The sequence below is a fragment of the Mugil cephalus genome, chromosome 7, assembly GCF_022458985.1.
Source record: "Mugil cephalus isolate CIBA_MC_2020 chromosome 7, CIBA_Mcephalus_1.1, whole genome shotgun sequence".
NCBI classification, from domain to species: domain Eukaryota; kingdom Metazoa; phylum Chordata; class Actinopteri; order Mugiliformes; family Mugilidae; genus Mugil; species Mugil cephalus.
The window spans coordinates 9050585-9075508 of NC_061776.1; the positions used below are offsets into that span (position 1 = coordinate 9050585).

General features: G+C 40.7%; 2 protein-coding genes across 4 annotated transcripts in view; one reads left to right on the forward strand and one right to left on the reverse strand.

Moving 5' to 3' along the window:
• zfyve9a (zinc finger, FYVE domain containing 9a) overlaps nt 1–1128 on the forward strand; it is a 37269-nt gene extending 36141 nt beyond the window's left edge. Inside the window, exon 20 of the mRNA XM_047589405.1 lies at nt 310–1128. Coding sequence (XP_047445361.1) covers nt 310–471 — 162 coding nt within the window. The 3' untranslated portion in view covers nt 472–1128. The remainder of the gene's footprint in view (nt 1–309) is intronic.
• On the reverse strand, nt 539–24147 carry cc2d1b (coiled-coil and C2 domain containing 1B). Of its 3 annotated transcripts, none has more exons than XM_047588825.1 (26): nt 24046–24147; nt 23679–23801; nt 23396–23540; nt 20719–20819; nt 19936–20058; nt 19322–19465; nt 16844–17153; nt 14722–14840; nt 14035–14113; nt 12932–13012; nt 12524–12651; nt 12314–12386; nt 12026–12171; nt 11838–11946; nt 10380–10552; nt 9993–10118; nt 9414–9472; nt 9177–9293; nt 8273–8346; nt 7989–8047; nt 7845–7896; nt 7621–7720; nt 6313–6403; nt 5291–5413; nt 5156–5188; nt 539–4739 (listed from the first exon to the last, which is right to left on the reverse strand). In XM_047588825.1, exons 2-24 carry the CDS (start codon nt 23739–23741, stop codon nt 5291–5293), a joined length of 2595 nt encoding a protein of 864 aa, XP_047444781.1. In that variant the 5' UTR covers nt 23742–23801; nt 24046–24147; the 3' UTR covers nt 539–4739; nt 5156–5188. The 3 variants fall into 3 exon arrangements, with proteins under 3 accessions (XP_047444781.1, XP_047444782.1, XP_047444780.1); XM_047588826.1 differs by having other exon boundaries at nt 12041–12171; nt 19322–19468; XM_047588824.1 differs by having other exon boundaries at nt 19322–19468.
• Nucleotides 24148–24924: the final 777 nt, after the last annotated feature.

Consider the following 24924-nt stretch of genomic DNA (forward strand, 5'->3'; position numbering starts at 1 on the left):
GTAGGGGGCGCTATTAATCATTAATATGTATAAATAGTTAAGTTGCCTAATAAGATAAAGTCTCAAAAAGGATTTGAAGGGTGCATTTGAGTACTGACTGTGAATCTATCACTAATCACAACAACTTTACTTACTATAGAAACAACTAGAATTTAATTATTAAAGGGCGGGACTAAAGGGCGACTAGTCTTCTGTTTCTGCAGACATTTCAACTAAAGCGTATCGGCTGAAACAGAATCCACTAGAATTATAGAAAACTGGGACAAGCAGTGAGATTGACCTCATCATCATTTCCGTGTGTGTTTCCAGGTGGGCTACCTGGCAGGAAGTAACGGCCAGCCCCTCCTGCCCCAGTACCTGAGCGACCTGGACAGCGCCCTGATCCCCGTCATCCACAGCGGCGCCTGCCAGCTGAGCGAGGGCCCCGTCGTCATGGAGCTGGTCTTCTACATCCTGGAGATCATCTCCTAGGAGCCAACGAGGAGGAGACGCCGACCTGCAAACGCTTTCGCCTGCACCGTTTTGTTTTTTTTAAAAATTTTCCAGCTGGGACGTCATGTCGCCCGCCCGGTCCTTCCCCGTCATCCCGTCCGCCTCCAGCCGTTTGCACTTCAGAAGAGCCAGAAAACTGTGCCGAGCCAGGCGGGGTAGCATTCCTCACGTCAAACCTATGCATCAGAGGAAGCTCCGAGCAGATCCGAGCGTCCGTCCTCGTACCTACACTTGGGATGTTAGCGAGAGGAAGTCAAGTTGTGAAGAAGCGGAGAAGATATTAAACGGCTCTGGGTTCTCGGGTCGGTATCGATCAGGTCAAGTGTGGGTATCCGGACAGACCTGCTGGTCGTGGCGTCTTGTAGCTCCTCATCTTCCGAATCATTCGAAACTCCCGACGTCACTGTGGCAGCCGGAGGTCCACCCTAACCCTAACGCACTGAACTCTGGGTTAAAAAAAAAAACCTGCCTCTGTGTAGCACGGATGCTGTCACAAAGGAGACTCACATCCACTGCGGAGAAGGAGAAGAAGAAGAAGAAGAAGAGGTCTGGACGAGGAGGAAGAGGAAGGAGGAAGTATCTCCGATTTAGTTTATCAGTGCCTGCAGCAGCGATTCATCGACGGAGGAGGGAAAATACAAAAAAACAAACAAAAAAAAACAACATCTCTGCTTCACGTCTTACTACTTAAGCTTTACTCCACAGACATCGACTTGTACATACATGTGTAGGTGGAAGAATCTCCTCCTCCTCCTCCTCCTCTTCCTCGGTTAAAACAGCTTCCAGAAACCTCCAGTATTAGTGAAAGAAGGTTAAAAAAAAAAAACCTTTTGTTCTACACAGCTGAGTAAAAAAAATAAATACATAAAGGTTCCAAGGCTTTATCAATAAACGATCTGTACATACACCTGGAAAAAAGAAAAAAGAAAACGCAAGATCAGTTTTTATCCGACATCATTCGTGTTCGTTCCGCCGTGGTTGCAAAAAAAAAAAAAACTCGATTTACTTTGGTGTCAAAGAGAATAACTCTTAAAGATGTAAAGCTATAAATATATATAAATATATATATATATAGACGATATATATATGAAGAAATATATAAGGACTGACTTAATTTGCAGAAGCAGTGCACTGGATTCTAAGCCATTTACAGGAGAGTTGAAGTCCTGGAGGACGTCAGGAGATTTAAAGTCCAGTGTTTGTGAGATCAGAGGTTCCTGCAGAAAGTTTGATTGACCCGAACCTGAATGTATCTCATCTCGCATATTTCTGCATCCTTCCAAAGCCCTGAAAATCCAAGACATTTTTTTATTTTTATTTTTTCTTGCTAACGTCGTCTTCAAGGGCCTCAACTGTTTCAATCTGTGAACAGATCATCATCAGCCTGTTTGGACGTCAACTGAAACACGGACCTGCAGAAATAAAAGAATGTATTCCTCTTGTTCCTGTTCAAATCTGAGAGACGTGCTTAGTTGTTTCTGTTTTCGGACCGAATCACCAAAAAAATCTGTGTACAGTAACCGTGACGCTTGCGTCGTGTTAATTTCTCCTCTGTTAAATGACAGTTCAGATGAAGCCGGGGCGAATGAATCAAGACAATCACGTGAAAAAAATCTGCAGAAGAGCCGTCGTTTCCAGTTTTAAATTAGACCTGCAGCTACTCGTTTTTAGGACTTCAGGAGCCGCTGTAGCAGAGTTAGCGTCGGTTAAGGACCGAGGTCAAAGGTCACCGCCCCCCTGGTTGATTTACTGTGATCCCACCAGAGACGGTGTCGCTCCATCACCGTGTTTTCACTGTGTCCATCAGACGACGAGCAAAACGAAGGAGGAGGAGACGCCAGGATTCCTTTTTGTTTCTTCTAAATTACTTTTTTTCGGCATTATTATCTGACATGTGCAATATGTCTTAAACGACCCCCCCACCCACCCACCCCCACCCTAAAATAAATGGTGCAATTTGTTGGAAAAAAAAAAGTAGCATTTTGTTTTTGTATTCAGCTCCAAGATGTAACTTTTCCAAAACCGTGCATGCAGCAGAGCTCGAAACGGGAGTAAATCAACTTTGCATTTCAACAGTTATGGATACTCAGTTCTGTCATTGTCTGGATTTTGTTTTTCTTCTTTTTATTTTTAATAAATATCAGTCAAAAAGCCAAAAACCCTGTACACCGTTTCTTCCCCATTTACACTAAACGTGGTCTTTATCCAAAAAAAGAAAACTGTAGTATATGTAAAATAAAAACTTATAGAAAACTGACTCCAGTTTGTTGCTTTCTTCTTTTTCTCTAGTTTTTTCTACTGAATGAAATGAAAGAAAGAAAGAACTCAACACGACAAATTAAAAGAAGATATTTTAATGATACACTTGCGCAGGATTAAAAAGCTTCAGTCCACGCAACAGTTTCTCGATTCTGTTTAAAATGATTCTACAACGTGACATCACTCATCTTTGATTGTTAGAAAACAAAATGAAAAGTGTGATTTAATGAATGAATTTATTCAAACGTGAAGTGGACGTAAGTTTTCACACCTTAAAAGTTCTGCACAGAAGAAGAAATGTTGTGACCGCAGTAACGTTTGGCAGCTTAAATGAAGTCGCCCACAGTTTGGAGGCGGGAAGGTTAGTGGTATTTGGCTCAGTCACTTTGTTATGGCTTCTTTTTGTCAGCGTTCGTTAACATCCTGAAACTTTTAAAGGACCAGTCAGCTCAAATTACACGTGCACTTAAAGCTGCACTCACTTGGCACGCTAGCGAACAACATAATCATCACTTATTCATTTAGAGACGTGTTTTTGAGCCTCTTTTGGCTCCGTTTTTGGTCTCTGTTTAGAGCCTGAAAGACAAAAACAAGGAGCCGAAAGAGGTTAAAATCCACAGTTTTAATACAGCTGATGGAGTAATTCAAACCAGTTTAGTGCAGCTTTAAGAAATGTATCTTTTCTATCTTTGCTTTGTTGATCAAATTTTCTTAGCTCATCATGGTAAAAAAAAGAAATAGTTTATTTTGAATGAACTGGCCCTTTAAAAACCCATCGGTCGGCTCATTCTGATATTTGGGAAACACCTCGTGACGAGACTGATGCATAGATTTATAACATCTTTACTCTTGTTGAGATTTAGATGCCTGTAGATAAAAAATGAAGCTAAGGTTAGGTTAGCTTAGCTTAGCTTAGCACAGGTCATTATACTAAACCAGCTAGCCTGGCTGTGTCCACACGTTAAAGCACGTGACTCCTGATTAAATCATTCGTAAACTAAGACGATGCTTTTTGACCTGCACTGAGCCGGACTAGCCACTCCCCACCCCTCGTTTCCTGTCTTTATGCTAAGCTAAGCTAACAGTTTCATGGCGTGAGAGTCACACAATGCGCTTTACTACTACCTTTACTTTTATCCCCCCTCCTACTTAACTTTAGCATTAGTTAGCTTTGTGCTATTCAGTGTAAACATCTAACTCACCTAAAGCCTCTGAGAAGTGAGTGTGCGGTTTAGTGACTACAGGTTTATCATCCAAGAAAGAAAGAAAGAAAGAAAACAAACGTGTGTTGTGGGGGGTGAGAGTGTGCGGATTTTTAAATAATTTATCGTACCTTGTCCTCATCGTCATCTCTTGGCTTACTCCTGTAAAACGTCTTTCCCATCGTAAACTGGATGAACTATGTGGAAACACACTGAAAACTTCCAACAGCTGTAAATATATATATATATATATGTATATGTGTATATACTCTATGTATATATGAAATCTCCTCTCATCGTAACAGGTTTGGCAGCTAAAGACGATTTCAAATATGCAGGATTTGACAGCAACAGTGATTACTTTGGTATTAGTGCATAGTTCTAGATACCAGAGCTGAGAGATGTGAGGAGCATGTTCTTTGATATATTAACTAAAGGTTACGTCAGGCAGCAGGTACAGGTTAGCTCGACACGGCGCCGGCCTCCTTCTCCGATTTAAATCACGAGGCCTCTGATCCTCCCGATGAAGCCCCACGGCAGCTCCTACCGGACCGGACACCGCCAGGTTCACCGTGAAACCGGCTCGGTGTCGCCTCCCGGTGGAGCGCTGTGTGAAAATGGAGCTCGTGTGTCGTGCAAATGTGCAAAAAAGTTCTGAGCAAGTCAAAGACCCGTGTAGTCCAATCCCAACGACGGACCGTCCTCGACGCGTCCTAAACACCTTCGTCCTCATCATCCTCCTCCTCTTCTTCTTCCTCTGAGTGTTTTTGATTGAGTGCCTTTTATCTGCAAAATGAAGATGTTGTTTGTTTCAGTAAGAAAAAAAAATACAACAAACCTCATCTGTAACTTTGGAGAAAGGGATTCAAGACAGATTCATCTCTCACATCTGTCTCATCCTGAGCTAGTTAGCTTAGCATAGCAACACACTACACTTTCCTAAGATTTAACATGATAATTAGAGAATGAATCACACCAGGTTGTTTTGCTAACTAGCTTAGCTTCATATTTACTCACATTAGATGAGTGGTATCAATCTTCTCACCTTAAAAACCCTCTCGTCTATTTCCCGCCCCAAATGTTTCTGAGTGGAACATAAAAATACTGCTGGCCTATGGTTGGAGCTCTTTTAGCCACAAGCACAACAGAGCAGATTTGACACTTCATAGTATTGAGAAAAAAAAAAGTGTGAAGATAATTACCTTCATTTTGAGACGGGAAGCATCCTAGAGAACCTTGAAGACAGAAAGGAACCATTGTCAGACGCACAATGAAGCAGCCGTGGTCTATTTAATCAGTGGTGGGTATTGTTCAGTTTGTTAAGTGTTTAATGTTACCTAAGACTGGTCGATCACCAGCCAGCGCTCTGTGCTCGTCTGCAGGTCCTGGCCGCTCAGAGGCTCCCGCAGACGGACCTTCACCTCGACGCGACCTCCGGTCGCTTTACGTCCGTCCATCACCTGACGCCAGAACCACAGTTGTTGAACTTTTAGAATTGGTTTTAAACTTGCTCCCAGACTGTGGAACAAACCACTCACTACTGATCTCGGGCCTTTTTAAAATCAAAGCTGAAGACCCACTTTTTTAGACTAGCATTCAATTATGATTAGGGCAGATTTTTAGTTCTATGCATTTCTGGAAGGCTTTTAATACCCCGCAGCATTGTAGCACTTTCCAGTTGTGTTTTTATATATTGTTTTATGGCTTTGTTGTACCTTTCAGTTGTTGTAAAGAGTTTTACAAATAAAATTTGACTGATTGAAGTCATTAAAGCTGACTTTTAACCAACAAGGGCAAGAAAACCATCAGGAAAACTGTGAAGCACGGGGGTGGCAGCATCATGCTGTGCCTTCTTTTTCCAATAGAAAATGTATAGGAAATATGCGTGTAAGCGAAGAGGCTCACAAACCAGACTCAGTTACACCAGTTCTGTCAGGAGGAATGGTATAAAAGTCCTGTAACTTCTAACGAGGCTGTTGAACGCTAACATCTGACCCACGTCATACAATTTAAAAAGGAAACGCTACCAAACACTAAGTCCATGGAAACGTCTGACCCACAGGAAACGTTTACTCGGATTAAATGTCAGGAGAAAAACTTTTATACATTTATACAGTAATTCATGCAAAAAGAGCCCTGATCACGTATTGATTACATATAGTGCATATGGACTAATATTAAGAAGTAATTTTTCTTATTGGTCTTATGTAATATTCTAATTACTTAATTATCAATTAACTTTAACTCGATGATAATCTAATTTACTGAGATGCACCTGTAAGTTGTATGTAAACCTCTGACTTCAGCCACATACTCTTCGTACCCTCATTCCAGTTTTGTTTTTTGGTGTCGTCCTCACCTCTACGATCTCCCTGATCTCACTCTGTGTCTCCAGTTTGTCCAGCTTGACGACGGCCGTCCCAATGGGCTTGTCGCTCCGCAGGAAACCGCTGTGGGACGACACACACAAAACTCCTAATTTATTCACCTTTAAATCTATTTAGTTTGCATTTTAGTTACGTGTTTATGTCCTAGCGTTTTCTCTTGGTGCAGAAATATGACACATGAAGAGTTTGTTGACACTGATATCATATTGTTTAAAAGAGAAACACCGGCAGACGACCTGTATCCTCAGACATTCTCGTTGTTAGGATGCTGTTGTGTGTGTTTTTCCAAATTCAAATAATCTTTTTGAAAATAAAAACTTCCATCCATAATCCATCATGGCCAGCAAACAACTGTTTGTGGTTCTGAAACAACAGTTGAGCCTAGAGATCAACCGATATATCGACTGGCCGTTATTAATATATATATATATAATATATCGGGCCGATATTTGCGATATTTGATATTTTACTGATATCAGCATCGGCTTATACATATATACATTTTTTTTTTTTTCCTGGCAAGATTTACAGACAGATGCATTCACAGGCAGCCCTTTCTGAGGATGCTGTGGATCCGTGCAGCCCATACATGGCCCCTCTCACACTAGCAGAGTCAGTGCAGGTGAAAGTTGGAAAACGTTCGTGCTCTACCTCTTTTTACCTGTTTATTAAATTAAATATTCTTTGAGCTCAATAAATCTTTATGTTTTTGGTTAACTTGAGACTAATATTTATCATGCAAATGGTGGGAGAAAAAGCAGTATCGGCTCGAAATATCAGCTCCGAAAAATTCTCTATGAAAAGTATCACTTTATCACTAGTTTACTGTTTTGATTTTATGTGTGGACTCCAGGAATACTAGCTGTTGATGGGCAACGCCTAATGGGGATCCCAATAAACACAATAAACACAATAACCTTTGCCAGTCCGAGTCATTTATACTTAACGCTAAACGCTAGTCTGCGCTGTGTCTTTTTTTGCCAGTCGTTTCTGCTTCAATTTCAACAATGGCGACTGAAATTTCATCTGAATTTCGCCAACAAATGTTTGCATCTTCAAACCTCCTCAGTTAACCGTTCCTTGATATGTTCCATCTTTATCGATCCAACACAATCAGTTAGAAAATTGCGGGAAACGGAGAAGCAGCCGGAAATACTAAAGAGGAAACACGCTGCTTTTCAAGTGGTCCAATCTGTACATTATAAACCACCTTTGCAGAAAACGAAAAGCTGTCCTGGTTGGACGTTAACTGCGTGGTCTGAGCAGAGCCTGCGACTCACCCTTTGTGCAGCAGCTCCAGTTTGAGGCCTTTAGACGTCACCACCCTCCTGAAGCCGCGGTGGTTACGATTGATTGACAGCGTGAAGCTCTGGTCATATTCTGGTGGAAACACACACGATGAGACGACGTGATTTACCGTTAGTAGACGTTCAGCAACCGACTACCATGCTACCAAGCTGCTGTTTGAAATATTATTACAGATGTCTGAAAGTGCATGTCTTACCTGGGGAGTTAGTGTTCTTGATGACGGACGTCTTGTGTTTCTGCGGCTGCTCCTGGAGGAGAACAAACGAAAAGCGGCAAAAGTTTAAAAGAAAAAGCGTCATTGGTTTAAATGAGCTCAGTACCGACAGTGTGAGGCTCTCACCGCGCTAGGGTAGGGGAATTCCAACTTGACGTAGGCATCCAGGTCGTTTGATTGGATTCCTGAAGAAAAAAGAAGAAGAAACAAAATGTATTTAAAAGCAGGAAGTGTTTGTTTTCGCCTTAATTCCTTATCTGAAGTTTTTGGTTAAAGATAAACTAATAAAATGTTTAGTACTTAAAACTGAAAACAATGGAAAGAGTGGAACTACTGACATTTTAATTACACTTTAACTTTCTTAGGACCTTTTTGACCCATTGAACTGTATTAAAAGAATGTTTTTTTACCACTAGGGGCAGGAAGATTCATCCCTTTAACAATAACCACGAGCATGTCAGTGCTGCTCAGCTCTGGAAATATCCTGGCAAGAGGAGAAAGAAACAGGAGAGAAGATGAGTGATTTGTTGCATCGACTTTAAGACTAAACAGCAAAAAAAGGTAAAAGAGAATTTAACAGAAAAAGACGATGAATTAGATAAAATATTGACTTTATCAACTAATTCAGGACATGAACGAATCTCAAATCTTAACATTTGTGAATTTACAATTATAGATTATTATTATTGTTGGTGTTTGTTTATAGAAGAGTGGGTGTAAACAGATTTATTCCTACTCATTAAACACGATTGGGTCTCTATATCATAGGTCTTCAACAGGGGGTCCACGACCCCTAGTGGGCCGCCAGAGGTACTGCAGGAAGGGTCGCAAAATCTTTGGTTGATTAGACATTTTTTATATAGATTTTTGTAATTTTTTTGTTTCCCCTCATTTCCTGTCTTTATGCTACGCTAAGCTAACAATTTCATGGCATGAAAGTCACACAAGGACGTTTAGTACTTTTACTTTTATCCACCTCCAATTTAATGTTAGTATTAGTTAGCTTTCTGCTATTCAGCATAAACATCCACCTTGCCTAAGGGATAAGGGATAGCTTAATATTGAATGCAAAATGATAATAATAATGTATATTTATAAATAACACTAGGCTGAGTTTAATATAGAACACACATAGTAGGTAGGGGGAAAATTCAATGTTTTCCTGCCACTTTCATCAAATTTCATAGGGTCAACTATTTCTAAATATGTTCCTGTTTATATTTTTTATGACTTGACTAAAAAATAATAAAAATAATAATAAAAAAATAAAACTTATCAGGACTTAAGAGAGTCATAATAATAAAATGCACCGACCTGACAGTGCGAAACGGTCTCTCCTCGAAGTGATGTTTGGGAGGAGGCAGACCCGCCCACTGAGCCAACTTCAGGACCTCCAGACTCTTCTTACAGCTTTCGGCCATCTTCTCAAACCTGAAACCAAAACGTTTAATCCACGACTTTAGACCGTCCTTATTTCAAACTCTAAATATACAATTATTTTACATGTTGTAGTCACGTTTGGGAGTTTAAAGTGTGACAGAGGAATCTTACTTTGTGGTCTCAGCGATGTTGCCCAAGTGTGTGAACTGCTTAGAGTGAGTCAGACATTTCTAAAAGGAGGAAGAGCAGAAAAGTCTTGTTACCGCAAGTCAAAGTCAAATTCAAAGTCAACTTTATTGTCAATTCTGACGTGTACAACACATGGAGAGAACTGAAATTTCATTCCTCACTGGCCAATGGCAACAACTATACAAAAAAAAAAAACATAAAATGTGCAAATATTGAGATTTAAAAGGAGGATAAATAAAAAATATATATAAAATATAGCCTGTATATAGACTAAAAGAAAAACATGATATGGCACATGACAATATACATAAAGTGTCTGGTGAAACCCCTGAATTGTGCACAAAAGTGTTCACCTGTATGTCTGATATTTAGAAACAACAATGAAAAAACTACACTTAATATTAATATAAAGTTGACTTGTAATGTGACACTGGATATGAGACCAAAGGTCGTATCAATTTAATATAATGTTACACACACATAAAATAAACAGCTTTGTATTTATCTTAATAAAAAACGCGCTTTAACAGTATAAATTAGACGTTTAGTTGGCAGTTTTACCTCGTGCTGCTCTTTCAGGATGTTGGCCAGCTGAGTGTAAACCTGCTCGACTTTCTCTGAGACCTGGACGTCGCTGTGATGAATCAGGATGAATTCCTCGTCTTCGTCACCGGGGGGCGACGGCACCTAGGGGGCACAGCACAGAGAGGGTCACCTACAGTGGGACGTTCACCCCCCCCTCTGTATTTTGAAGACATAACCCCTCATCTCTGCCATGAGATCGTGCTCCAACTAACTGAGAAATAGTAAGAACTGAATGTTTGTATATTCTAATCCTACCACAAACTTTGCACCATTCAAATTTAAAGTCACACTTTTAATTAACCTGTATGATTTGATTTAAATCCTATGAATATTCAGCAGGTAGTAAACCGAGGGTCCGCTCACCGTGCTGATGTCCACGGTTTTGCCGCTGCGTGCCGCCTCGATCATGGGGTCCAAGCCCTTGGCGGTGCGGAGGAAAACCTTTGCCTGCTCCATGTCGCTCTTCTGCTTCGCCTGCAGAGCCGCCTTCATGTACTGCTTCCTCCGACCCTCCAGAAACTCCAGCTGCATAACAGCTGCAAGAGGAAGAAGCGAGAAATAATAAACTACTAATGGAGTGGACATTAGACTGTTTCAACATCATAACAATCATGAAGGATGATTAGAAGCAGGAGTGTTATATTAGAAAGCCTTAGTTTTCACTGGTGTAAATCATTAAATGTTAAATAAGTGTATATCTGGTGCCTTAAAGCCTCTGATTGTTGGTATGTTATTTGCTTTTGGGGATTGATTGGAGTGTAAATATCAGCTGGTTTTAGTATCTTGTTGTTTAATTGGCATAACATGAAATAAAAATGGATTGACTTCCTTTCATTGGTGTCACAAGAGCCTCAATTGAGAGTCTGTTCTTTTGGACGACATCCTGGTTTGTTTACACAGGGCTGCAGCCATTTATCAGTCAACTGTATCATATCATACGCCCTGTATGATATGATACAGTTGACTGATAAATGACACAAGCACAGAGTTCACCGAATGTAAAAGAAACACTGTCCACGAGTTTGGCTCCTGCCACAAGATACTTCAATGTTCTACTTGTTCCACTACAGAAACGTACAAGAGGGACCAGTTTATGTGTAGGCTGGGTTTAAGACGAGAAGACTGACTCTCAGTATGTGTTAGCTTAGCCTGGTAAACAGTAGAAGAAGAAGAAGAAGAAGAAGAAGAAGAAGAAGAAGAAGAAGAAGTAGTAGTAGTAGTAGTAGTGGTAGTAGTAGTAGTAGTCTGGAACAAACTTTGAGGAGATGACCATTTAATCAATGAAATGGCAGCAAGAGATACAGTTACTTAACATGTGTCCACAAATATTAACCCCCAAGGAAACACCGGCTACAACTTTGGTTCCTACCACTAAATCTCCCCCATGCAGTATTTTTCTTTCCAAACAGATGACAAAGAGTCTAAAAACAGGCAAAATTTTTACGTTCTGTTCGTTTCACTTGAGGCGGGAAATGTGGGGTTGCCTCGGCAACCAGAGGCTGTAACATGATGGACGACAAGCAAATCCCTTTATATGTGCACAAGTGTTAATTGTTAAAGCTTTATGTCATAGGTCTTGGGGGTCCATGGAGGAATTTATTATGGAATTTATTTAAATACACATTAACATGAATCCAATATGTTTTAGTTATGGGATAACTTAATATTTAATGCAAAATTATGATAATAATGTATATTTATAAACAGCACTAGGCCAAGTTTAATATAAAACACATATAATATGTAGGGGGTCCCACCATCATTTTGGGGGACCGTGGCCTGAAAGACATTGAAGACTCCTGCTCTACGTTTGTAACTGACCTTTTGGTGAGAGTTGGGGTGAATCCGACTGAGAACTTTTTACTCCTTGACCTGCGGTGGGGATGTCCAGCGAGGGCCTCTTCAGCTTTTCTGCAACAGCAGGCTTTGACTGCAAGAAAATAAAAAAAACACTCCATCAACAACTTGATCAGAAAAGTGTAATATATAATATAATACTGACACCCCACCTCTTCTTCTTTCACCTCATCGTCGTCGTCGTCTTCATCCGCTACTTCAGCAGCGTCAGTGGAGGCGAGTTTATTCGCTGCCTCCAGAGCAGCGACGAACGACTGCTCTGCTCCCGGCGCCTTCTGGCCGGGGATCGGAGGGAAGCCTGAAAGACTTTTATTAGTCAGCTACGAAAAAACACGCTAATAGATGCACGTTGTACGGAGGCTCCCCGACAAAACAGTACAGCTACAGATACAGGACTCGTGATGCAAATCCACCGTCATATTATTTAAAATGATTCTCACCAGGAGGAACAGGCAGCTCGTCAAAGTCCACAGGTTTTCCTGCTTTGTGGGCTCGGATGGCGCTCTGGTATTGCTGCAGGACGAGAAAGGTTAAAAATACAAACAAAATATCCGCTAAAGAGAGAAGTTTGCTGCTTTAGGGTCAATTTTTCTTCTTAAATAAATGTCTCTATAATAAATAAAAGCCTCTGAAATCTGTGTAAATCTAACCTTGGCGATGCGGTCGTGCATTCGGGCCTTGCGGTCATCACCGCTGGCTTTGGCCTGAGCAGACGCCTCCACGTACTTGGCTCGTCTCTGCTCCAGAGCCTCCAGAGCGTCTTTAGGAGCTGCAGGGACTGAGAGAGGGAAACAACGCTCAAGACTTTCTCAGTGCGTCTCAGTCTCCTTCTAAGATTTTACTGTGAGAACATCTGCTAATTGACAGTTAAGATTCAGTAAAGCTGAGGCACTTATTTAATTATTGTTTCTGGAAATAAATTCTCTCAAATTCACCAGCGTCGTTTCAACAAGATGAACTCTTATGAACTACTCGCCTGGACATACACAATATTAGGAAGGTGGTCATAATGTTATGCCTGATCGGTGTGTGTATATGTACGTTTGAATGATTAGTACCTGAAGCTGCTGTAACCTGTTGGGTGACCTGTGCGTTTTGACCACCAGAGGAAGGTTCCTTCACCGGAGCAGAGTTTCTTCCTGAAACACACACGAGAACGTCAGCGGAACCGTGAAGAAGCAGATGCCACATGTTCCTGTGTTCCTTTAAAAACTAATACAGAGTATTTCAAATACTGGTTATTTATGATGGACAGAGGACTAATTACACCTGCACCCTCAGTTAATTATATTACAAATGTTTTAATGTGTTATTATGATTTATATAATATACTTATTAAAAATTACCCAGCTTATATAATTTTTTTTAATGTTTCTACAGTGAAATTATTATTATTTTAACTGCAGTTTTAATATATGTCAATAATAAAATTGCCATATCATGTGTAATATTGTTGATCTACTGAGAAGGGGTGGGATAAAATAAGTCTATACTTCCTCTCAGTCCTTTTCCGACATAAAGAGGATAGAATATTTAGTTTATGTTTACTTTATTTTTATTTTACTTTTTTTATCCAGAGCTATTTATGTTCTTTGTGTCAATTCCTGTATGATTATTTTATTTGCTTTTTATTTTTTTTACATGAAACTAATGAAACTAATTACTGTACTATAATGGCCTACATATGTCTTTCATATGTGTTTTTCCACTTGTCAATATCTTCTTCTGGGAACAAAATGATACTGTCAATCAAAATATATATTAAAAAATTATATTTTTCCCGTTTAAATGTAATTAATACTTGTAATCATAGTCTGAGAGCAATCAATAACTGAGCACTTATCACATTATTATTATTTTATTATTTCTGATGGACACATTATATATATAGGTCAATCAACCAAAGATTTCACGACCTCCCCTGCAGTACCTCCGCAGATCCCCTAGGGGTCGCAGACCCCATATGGTTTAAATTATATAAATGGAAGTTAACCAAGCTAATAAAGGAGGGAGCAAACAGGCTTTCCTGGATATTCAATGTCAACAAATATTTGTAGATTCATTTATGTTATATGATTTTATCTTTCAGTAAAAGTCAATAAAGAAACTGTTGCCATACAGGAGGACTGTGAAAACAATTAACTGTGAAATGATTCCTCACTCTGTCCTGGAGGGGGAGGAAGGCCACTCAGATCGACTGCTTGTCCTTTCTCCAACGCCTCGATCACTGCATCGAACCTCTGCACCCAAAAAAACAAAAAAAAAACAACACACACATAATGATGGTCTTTGTCATTGCCACATCGACGGCATGTTTGACATTCTTCCCAGAGGAGCCCTGCAGCCAGAATGAGCAGCGACACGCTCAGAATGATGCAAACGGTGAAGTGAAATGGTATCTTGACTTTACATTAAAAAAAAAAAAAAAAAACATTTGGTTTAGTCTCTCGTGACTCACGGCTGGTGTGTACAAACCCAGATGAGATGCTGATGCACTAAATACAAAACCACATTTGTGAACAGGAAGAAGAAAAGGAAACAAGCCTTTTGTTTAACAATAACCGTAACGTTAAAAAACAGTTGTCTTTTATCATAAATTATGACATTCTTCCTACGGCAAAGATCTGCTCTGCTCAGCAAGAACCATTTAAAAGCTGCTTCCAGTTTAAACGACATGTATTGAGTGCATTTAACTCGTGGAGATAAGGACCTAAAACACTACAGCGGGTTTTATTCAAAGCCTGTAAGGAATGCTGGTTGACGACGGAGAAAAAAAACTATTTTTAGGAGAGTCATTTAAACCCCTCGGGTACAAACTTCTGCTCTCTCCCATTGGGCTTTGACTCACCTTACTGGTCTTGAAGTGGAGCTTGGCTCGCTCCACGTCTCCCTCCTTCTTTGCGCTCAGAGCTGCCATCTTGTATTCCTTCTGCCTCTCCAGAAGCATCGTCCTGGTCTCCTCGTTGGCTGCGGGTTCACCAGACAGAACAATTACCGCAGTGAAAGGTTTCATTCATCACACATGGAGAAGGTGTGTCCAGACTTTTTTAGAGTGTATACATATCTAAACATCATAATACAGATACAGCCTTGTTTTTTGACCAACTGGAAGAAAAAGCTATTTGTTATTTATCTATCGAGGCTAAATCAAGGCGTAATTTTGCTCTCGTAGTTAAAGAGGCCTGTGCACTCCATCGTAAGAATTTGCTTCGTGGGCAAACAGCTACAGAAACTCCCACAGCTTTTCCAAAACCAACAATCTGACTTTGTGACAAAGTTCACAAAACGTTGAGCGGATGGGGGGGAAGTTTGGGCTAGCTTCCAGGCTAATGTCGCACAGCTTTTTTTTGGTCAACGATACGCAAACAGCCACACGGATCAGTCACCTGTTGAGACTTTGTTTCAGTCTTTGCACACAGAAACCTCACATTGTGTGTGGTTAGTCTCTTTCTACACCACTCGACTGATTTATCATCCAACAGAAACACAAGGCAACACAACAGCACACCTAAAACCGTGAGAGAAAAATCATCTTTGCCTCAAACAAAAGGTGTTAGAGCATCTAGAAATCCTGACTGACGTGTACGTTTCCTCTTTTGTTATCATATTTGGGATGGCTCATGTCACTGCTAGTAAATGTCCTGTGTTTAGTTACCAGGAAGTCAGACTCTGACGTAAACAAACCGGTGTGAAGGGACGAAAATACTCAGTGATTAGGTTAACCGGCAATCGACCCAGATCGAGGCTTTTTAATGTCTGCTGTTTGCTTCTGGGGAGAATGAAAACCAAAATAAAGTTTTTGGAAGCTACAGAAAGCTTGAATAATATATAGACGCCCTGAATCTGTACAACGGAGGAGGAGAGTGCAAAGTCAGCACAGTGGTGACTTCTGAAGTCGGCAACTTAATTAGTAAATTCAGTTTGTCGGTTTTTACATAAGGGATGATGTAAAGTGAGTCTGTGTTCATTGAAAAAAATCTACTTAGAACATTAAATCAGTAAAAAAGTAAATAATTAAATAAGTGATTTAACTAGTATGGGTGCTGTTGGTTGCCAGGTGACCTCATGATAGTTTCAGTTGATTGTAAAACTGGACAGAAGTGAGGGGATATCTCAGACCGGAGAGCGATGTAACTGGAGACAGAGTGTGTTTCTGTACCGATGCATAAAATGATAATGATCTAACTAGTCTCCACACGTTCATGGAGCCGTGCTGGGATCTTCTTAGTGTTTTTGTTGTTGTATCTGTCCTCTTTAATTTGGTCAATCTGTCTCTGTTTGTTTTTGCTTTTTTATTCATTTTACTTTATTATTTGGAGCAGCTGTAGACACAACTATTATCACCCAGGGTTCCCGTTCAAACATCTAGCGGACATGAAGTAACGTCATTCGCATTTATCTGGAGTCATATCAGCTCCTCTTTTAGCTCTGTTCTGGTTAAAGCCGCCTCTTTTTATATCTTAAGCTGCAAACTGCTCCACTATAATCACCAGTGAATCACTAACTAAGTGGCTTTTATGACTTTTTAGTTCTGTTTTCAGTGAAAATACATTTCATTACAATAATGTATATATATATTATGCATATATAATAACGATACAATATGTTGCCATCAAATAATAAGGAAGAATGAAAAGTAAAGGGGAAAAAATAAACAAATAATAACATTAAATAAGTAATTTAACTAGTTTTGTTTTCTTCTTCTTTCCCAGGAATATATCACTCATTGTCTTCTCCAAATATATTAAATGTTATATTAGAAAAATACTCCATACTGCCTGTTATACGTTGTGTATATATATGTTGGGTGCTGAGGTTGTTATGAGGTGTGTTGTGTGTATATACGTTGTCGGTTGCCGGGAGCAGCGTTGGTCCGCTGAGAAATAAACACCATGAGAGCCGTGTTCTTCTGTGTGTTGAACTCTTACTGCCTCTGATAAAAAATCTGGTTTGAGTCAAGTGAAACTGACCGTTCGTCTGGCTGCTCTGCGAGAGGTCGGAGGCGTCCTCAGCCTTCCCGTCCGGAGACGGGAGGCTGCTCAGGGAGGTCAGAGCGGCGGGAGACGACTGCTCCTCGTCGCTGCCGGGTGTGACGGCGGGCGTGACCCCTGGCTCCTCCTGCTGAGTGGACCCGGGGGGCGAGGGTACAGGGGGAGCGGGTCTCGCGGGAACAGGCGGTTTGGGGGCGGCGCTCGGGCCTCCGGTGGCGACGGGCGGAGGAATCTCTGCCTCGTTTACAGGCCGACCTTTCTTCACGGCAGCCAACATCGACTCCAGCGTCTGTCAACAGGAAGCAGGAAGAGTCGGTGTGAACGCGGACCACGAGGAAGGAATGTGCAGGCATGAAAAATGTAAAATGCAACGATGATGTCGTGTGTTTCTATGAATATGTAGCTTCTGCAGGTTAAACTAAAAGCTCTAATTGTGGAAATGACTTCACTTGGAAAACATTTTCTTGAAAATATAGAGTACAATTTGGAAATTTGGATAAAAAAACACAATTATTATAATGACATAGCACAAGAAATAGAAGTAGAGGCACAATATGTTATTATCTATTAAGAAAATATTTATATTTTATTAAATGGTGTCAGGATTGTCTTAACATGAATTTGTCAAGAATTAATTTCAGTACAGAAAATGCATTTTACACACAGCTCTTTATTTTATTAACTATTAATATGAATTTATTAAAGCTTCATTGATATATATAAAAAACTGACCCTTCAGCATATTTAAATCGAGAACAAAGACTCACCTGTGAATAATTTTAAGTCCTATTTTAACTCAAGTACTGCACTGTAACTTTTATTTTTTCTTTTGTTATAAACTTCTGGTTGTAATCATACATTTTAACCAATGTTTTAATGATTTTATTGGTTTTTATTTAATGATTTAATGATTTTTGTTCTGCCGTTTGTCATGATAGAGTAGCTGTGTGAATATATATATATTTATATACAGATAAACATACTCATTTTCTTACTTGAACACTAGCTTTTTTTTAATATATATATTTTTTATATTCTTATATTTTATTCTTTAGTCCACTCATATGTCTGTGATGCTGAATGTCCCTGCTGCTGTTAACAATGACAATTTCCCCATTGTGGGACGAATAAAGGCAGATTTTATCTCATCTTTTAAATAAACTTTCCTTGCCTTTTAGTAATCATTTACAACAAACCTGACTACAAATGAAACTCCATTAGTGATTAATGAAGAAGCCCTTAAATCTGCAGATGCCTCTTTAGAAAGTGAGAAACTGATCAGTATGTATTAAAAGATCAACAACGTGTCAAACCTTATGTTAAATTAGTGAACATGGAGATATTTAACAGCCTCCCAGTCCAAACATTAATCTTATCAGTGACTCATAAATGACCTACGCAGCTGAAGGTTGTCTTCACTTTATCAGCATCATTCTTGGTACAGGTAACGTTGATGTTTTTATATCTTGATTTACTCTTGACACAGTAACTTATAGTCTGATTCTCACACCTCTACAGTGCACATTAAAGTGTAAACTTCCTTAAGAGAAGAAAAGATAATAAACTGAAATGTTTGGGCAGGACTCAGAGAAAGGGACCTAAGGTTTCAGTGAGAACCCTCCAAAACTCTGCAAACTCTATCGTAATACAAATATATTTCTGTTATTTATCTGGTCCACTTAAAATAATTAAACAGGACAAAATCATAGAAGAAAAGAAATGCTTAAAAGTTTAACACACAGGGGGTCCGCGACCCCTAGAGGGTGTGTGGAGGTACTGCAGGGAGGGCGTAAAATCTTTGGTTGATTGGACATTTTTTATATATATATATATATATGAATTTTCCCCCACAAATTAAAATTTCTTTAAATACACATTAACACATAGGTCTTCAACAGGGGTACCCTATGGGGTACGCAGAGGCTCTGCAGAGGGGTCACAAAATCTTTGTATAATGTTTTTGTAATTTTCTCCCACAATTTTAAATTTCTTTAAATACACATTAACGTGAATCCAACATATTTTAACAAAGGGTTAAGGGCTAACTTACTATTGAATGCAATGGTGATGGTAATAATGTATATTTATAAATAGCACTAGGCCGAGTTTAATATAGAACACATATAGTAGAGAGAGGAAGTCCCTATTTAATCTCTCCATCAGTTTAGGCGTCCATGGCAACGTTGAAGACTCCTGGTTGATATGGATTATAAGTAAAAAACGAAAGAATATACAAAGATCAGCTCGAAAAGGAGCAAGAAGAAGTATAAACTTATTAAACCCTACCCACTTATCATTGCAATATTGCATGATCCCACCGCTGATTGTTATAACACTCATGAAGTAGTTCTTTGCAGTGGCCACTTGGTCCATTAAGCGCCCCATTAAATATTAAAAGAGTTGCTGTAAATCTGTGCGATAAGCATGTGTAGGCAGTCAGACTGCAGTTTCACCGACCTTCAGGCCTCGATCGTATCTCCTGGCTTTGGAGGTCTCTCCTGCAGTCTTGGCGTTCTGCAGCGCCGCCTTGTACATGGCTACTCTCTCCTCCAGGGTGTGTTGGAGGCTGCCGGGAGCCGCCGAAGACACCTTCCCTGACTGCTGCTTCGTGAGCAACAAACAAACAGGCTCATTGTAAAACTCAAAACTCAAAACAGCTGCACAACATGTTGAAAGCCAGAGATAAATAAAATACGTAAGGTATCATTCGCTGAAAACACACATTTCATATGGACTAAAAATGCAGGTGGGATACGTATGAGGAAATGCGTGAACAGGAACGCTGTCAGACTTACCTGGAAGAATGGAAAATATTAACCTCAATGCATCTCGTCTACTACTACTACTACTACCCATCAGCTGTTGTTTTGATAGTGATAAAGCAAATTATGCGACTAAACTAAAATTAGGCAGCTCATTTTGTACACAAGCAGCAGAAAAGGAGGACAAAAAAAAAAAAGCCTGTCCCTTCCTGTTACCGGCAACAGACAAAAAATTTATGCCATTTGACACGTACGTCGGCGGCGGGCGGTGTCAGATTCGGGGCTGGCAGACAGCGGTGTGTACTGTACCTGCGCCGCTGGGGACTCTGGAGTTTCAGCTTGAGGAGATTGAGCAGAAGTGGCGGAGGACGTGGAGGAAACTGTTACTGCGTCCTCGGCTTCCTCATCACCCACCACTTCCTGCAGCTCTGCCTGATGGGGAAAGAATAAGTGATCAACGACCGGCTTTGATCGTTCATGCGCGAGGCTTGATATGAGAGGCGCCCGAGCGTGAGGCAACTTTTCCACTGAGTTGGTGTGTGTGTGTTGTCGTCTGTCTGCCTGTTTGAGTGTTGCAGATGAAAATAAGTTCCGTAAACCAATAAGAACATGGTTGTGGAAGGCGTAGATTGCATTTCGCTATTTATTGTCTACTGCTTTTTGTTTTAGAAAGTTGGTCAATAGTAAGGAGGGTCGCAAACTAGGTCTTAAAGCATAGTTCTTCAACAGGGGGTCCGTGACCCCTACAGGGTCCGCAGAGGGACTGCAGAGGGGTCGCAAAATCTTCGGTTGATTGGACATTTTTTATATACTTTTTTTTTTAATTTTCCCCCACAAATTTAAATTTCTTTTAATACACATTAACATGAATCCAATACATTTTAGTAAAATTATAAAGGTTAGCTTAATAATAATGTATATTATAAATAGCTACGTAATCGCTCCATTAATTTGGGGGTTTTTGGCCTGAAAAAAGTTAAAAGAAATGCATCTTTAGTTCCAGTTTGAGACGAGACGAGCAGTGGCTTGAAGAAATGATCTCGGTCTAGCCCATTAACTTAAAGAGACTTTATATTATAAAATAACACCAACCAACAGATCTTCATCATCTTCTACATTTTCGTCATCATCGTCGTCCACGTCCCTCATACACTCGTCAGCCATCCTTGCGATGTCTTCCATGGGCAGGGGACCTACAACGCAAACATGCAGTCATGTGATAATCACCACGATACGGCAGTCATAACTTTAATGGCTCTGTTGGCATGAGTGACCTGTGTGTAAATAACTGGAGTGAGGCCTCACCCAGGACAATAACCGCGCTGGAGCACATTACTGAAGACGGCTGTCATCAGCGTAGGCATTAACAGGATGCGCCAAAACGCACCACGACACATTGACAAACAGTGCTGTGAGTTCAGGAAATTTAGGGAACGCGGTGGGGTTTCCCCACAAACACAACACACAGGAAATACAGGAAATTAACAATGAAGCCCACGTTAAGGTTCAAGAAGGAATGTGCATCCCCTGCATGGTAACTGTGGGTCGTTCATGTTTGCTCTATTTACTCAATTTCCCACACAGCCAAAACCAATTCACCCACAATTTCTATGTCACCATTTTAGACCAATGACCTGTTTGCTTGCCCTTCCCTGAACCAGTAAATCATTGTAAATCTGTCCCTCTGGTCTCAGGCCATCTATCTTGCAACGCTCCTTTTCCCAACAACTCCCAACTTCTCCCCAGTCGTCTAAGGAGTCTTTATCGGAGGTCTCCTCCATCTTCTGCTTCTCTACCACCACCACCACCACCACCACCACTCCTGCGGGGAGTCGTCGTGTCCATTTCTGATTTAATTATCTAGGATTCATCTCCATGGTGCCATCACTCTTGTGAGCAGCGACCTCCAGGTCAGAGTGATGCAAAATGCTGCAGTTCATCAAGTGGCCACTTGAGGCTCCAAAAGGGAGCAAATCCCCATAGACCCCCCATGTTAAAAAGTCTTTGAACAGCATTATTAAACATGTTTACAGCCAAAAACGACTTAGTTTATACTGAGACCAAATACACGCCCTTAATTTCCCACTTTGAGTGACAGGTAGCCTGAGCTAACTGGTAGCAGAGACATGGGTGGGCGGGTCTCACACATCGGACACGACCCTGCATATGTCCATATTTGGAGTATTCAAGTGCAGGGGGAGTAAAGTTCATCCAACATGACGACAACAGGCTCTGCCCACTTTGAACTTTATTTTAGAGGGTGAGACTCCAATGGGTGACATCATAGTGGGTTTGTCGGTAGTAATATATACAATCAATGGTCAAACTGCCAAAACACTGCCTCTACAATAAATTCTGCGCTCACGCGTTATCTCCTCGTTGAACTGTGAGTTAATGAGATCCTCAAATACATCAAAAACCATGTGAGGGAAAAGCTCCTCAGATCAGTGGCCCCGAGGCACCACCACCACCACCTGAACACTGCTGCACACAAAGGTACAACCCCTTGGTGACAAACTATCCATGGGGTATAATTCATCAGATCATAACACCTCTGGCTACAATCTGGTATATTTACATGTTTATGCTCATTACTATGCACTGTCCCAATAAAGAAAGAAATAAAAGAAAGACCTTCTTGTATTGCTTAATGGTCCAATTCTGATACTCATGTGTCCATTGTAGGAGCTTTCATCAGTAGACGAAGGTCAGCATGGACACTGGTCTGCAGCTCCCGCACTAAACAAACTGTGATCCATTAACACCTTTCTATCAGAACCAGCATTAACTTTTTAAGCAGTTCGTAGCTCAAATGTTGGATCCGACCACACTGCACAACGATATGTGACCACTGGAGACCAGTAAACAACCGACAAGAGCTGCAGATCCTGAGATGCTCTGACCCAGTTGTCTAACCATCAAATGTTGCACAGAAACCTTTCCAGTTGTCATATTTTCCTACCGCCAACATCTCAACTGTGAGGACAAAATGTTCACGTGCTGCCTAAAATATTCCACCCACTGACAGGTGCCACGATAAAGAGACGGTTAGCGCTGTTCACCGGTGTTAATGGTCCGTCGGTGTGGGGCAAACAATGGGAACTAACAGCTGTTTGCTGTAGTAGTTGTTTACATACAAGGACGAATATGCCCACGGGGTCAGAGCATCATAAACAGTAGTAACATTACTGTAAAACGTGGGCAAAAGGAGATTACACAGTCACTAAAACTATAAAAAAAATACATATGCCATGAGAGAAACTATATCTAAATTCTTCTTAACGTAACAAAACTGAGTAGTTTACAATCTTACAGCTCTTCTTCCATCTTTTTTTTTAATTAGATTTATTTATTTATGTATTTAAATTTGTTTATTCTTGCATAATATTTTTTAATATATGTATTGTTTACTTATTGCTTATGTTATTTATTTATTAATTTGTTTAAGGGTCTGTGTAGTATATGGGAGGATTGTTGTTATGAGTGCATTGCCTGCTGTATACTTTGTGTTGCCGATTTAAAAACTAAAACACAAAATCACAAAAGCATTGCTTCTACTTGACCTTGGATGCGATGTGTTTGCTGACAAATTAGCAATCCTAATTTATATACAAATGTCTAAACAAATATCATAATGCAACGGTGTAAACGCTTCATCATCGGACATCTGAATCCAGGTGTGCCAGGTGTAAACGGCACCTGAATACAAACGCAGTTGTGCCCCTATATGAAGTGCACTGTCTCATCGTGAGAGCATGTTTACACTCACTTTTCCCCTTGGGCTTGGCTTTCCCTCCTCCAGCGGATTTACTTCCAGTAATAGCAGCAAGTTCAGCCTCCAGGTCTGGATCATCCAGGTTCCCCTCCATGCCCATCATCATCTCCTCGGGGTCCATCTCCACAAACAGACCCATCTGAAAAAAAAAAAAACAAAAAAAACAGGAAGCGCACAAGGCAATAAACTCCACCAGCTGTTTATCCCGGAGAAAGAATATTTTATGTAAATCCAGATGAGTGGCTGCTGATGTGGTTGTTGTTGTTGTTGTTGTTACCTGTTTGGCTGCAGCAGCCCCCTGGCCTTTGGGCTGCGCCGCTCTCTTCTTTTTCGCAAACATTGTTGTTGTTGTTTTTGCCCAACGAGCCCCTTAGCGACGCCACGGTGGTTCGGACTATACCTACAAACACAAACGCGTTAAGAAAACCCTCTCTCTCTTCCTGTTGCCAGCGGACTGGTTGAAGGAGTTGAAATCATGTGAGCGGTTGTCAGGTGGCCCGAGCTAGCAGCAAGCTAACCAATGCCCCCCTTTTACAGCAAACTAGTAAAAGTTAGTTCAAGAAACAAGAAGCTGAAAGTTTCCGTCACCGAGCAGCGAACATTCAGAGAGTATCATACATCGCGAGGAGAGTGTGAGAGTGTACCTGCTCGTTTCACCACTTCATGAGGTAGTTTTCAGAGAAACGGTTTCATTTCTCTGCGGTTTGACAGACGGGGGTTGTTTGAGGACGCATGCGCAGAGCTTCGGACCAGCCGCCCATGGGAAGCGATTCCCTGAGTTGTGCCTGTCAGGCTGAACGAATGAGGAAAACAAAGTCGCCTCCAAAAAAATAATAAATAAATAAATAAATAAATAAAATGGCTGGTTAAATTTGATTACATTTGTTTCAAGAAGCTTCTGCAGCGTCACAAGATTTATTTCCATCCAGTGTTGCATTCATTTTCCACAGAGATCTTGTCTGACCACTGTGCAAAGCCCTCATCCCAAAGATTCTCAACGGGGTTCAGGTCTGGCCAATCCAAATAGTGAAAGAAATGTGTGAAAATGATGCCTCATACTCTCTGAACCACTCTTTCACAATTTGAGTCCGATGAATCCTGGCTTTGTCATCTTTGAATATGCCCGTGCCACACCGGGAAGGAAGGAAAAATCCATTGATGGAATAACGTGGTCATTCAGTACATCCAGGTAGTAAGTTGACCTCATCTTTTGGACATAATATTGCTGAACCTGGACCTGAGCAACTGCAGTAACCCCAGATCATTGCACTGCCCCTACAGGCTTGTAGACACAAGGCATGATGAATGCATGACTGAAGCCTTTTTTTCCCGGTTAGCCTCACTGATTACTTGTTTTCTTTAAGCTACACAGCTGTTCAGTCCCAAACCATTGAGTTCCCCTTCGCATTGTACGCGTAGAAATGCTCTTACTTTCACTATTAAACATGTCCCTGACTTCTACTGTTGTTTTTCTTCCATTTGATTTCACCAAATGTTTAAATGATCGCCGATCCCAATGGATC

Bases quoted from the DNA above. Each gene is read 5' to 3' on its own strand.
- cc2d1b (XM_047588824.1), bottom strand. From the start codon at position 23,741: ATGTTTGCGAAAAAGAAGAGAGCGGCGCAGCCCAAAGGCCAGGGGGCT. The intron at 12,652-12,931 runs GTACTAATCATT...TCCCTCTCTCAG, and splicing joins ACAGGTTACAGCAGCTTCAG to TCCCTGCAGCTCCTAAAGAC. The intron at 6,404-7,620 runs GTGAGTCGCAGG...GTCGTCCCACAG, and splicing joins CTGGAGCTGCTGCACAAAGG to CGGTTTCCTGCGGAGCGACA.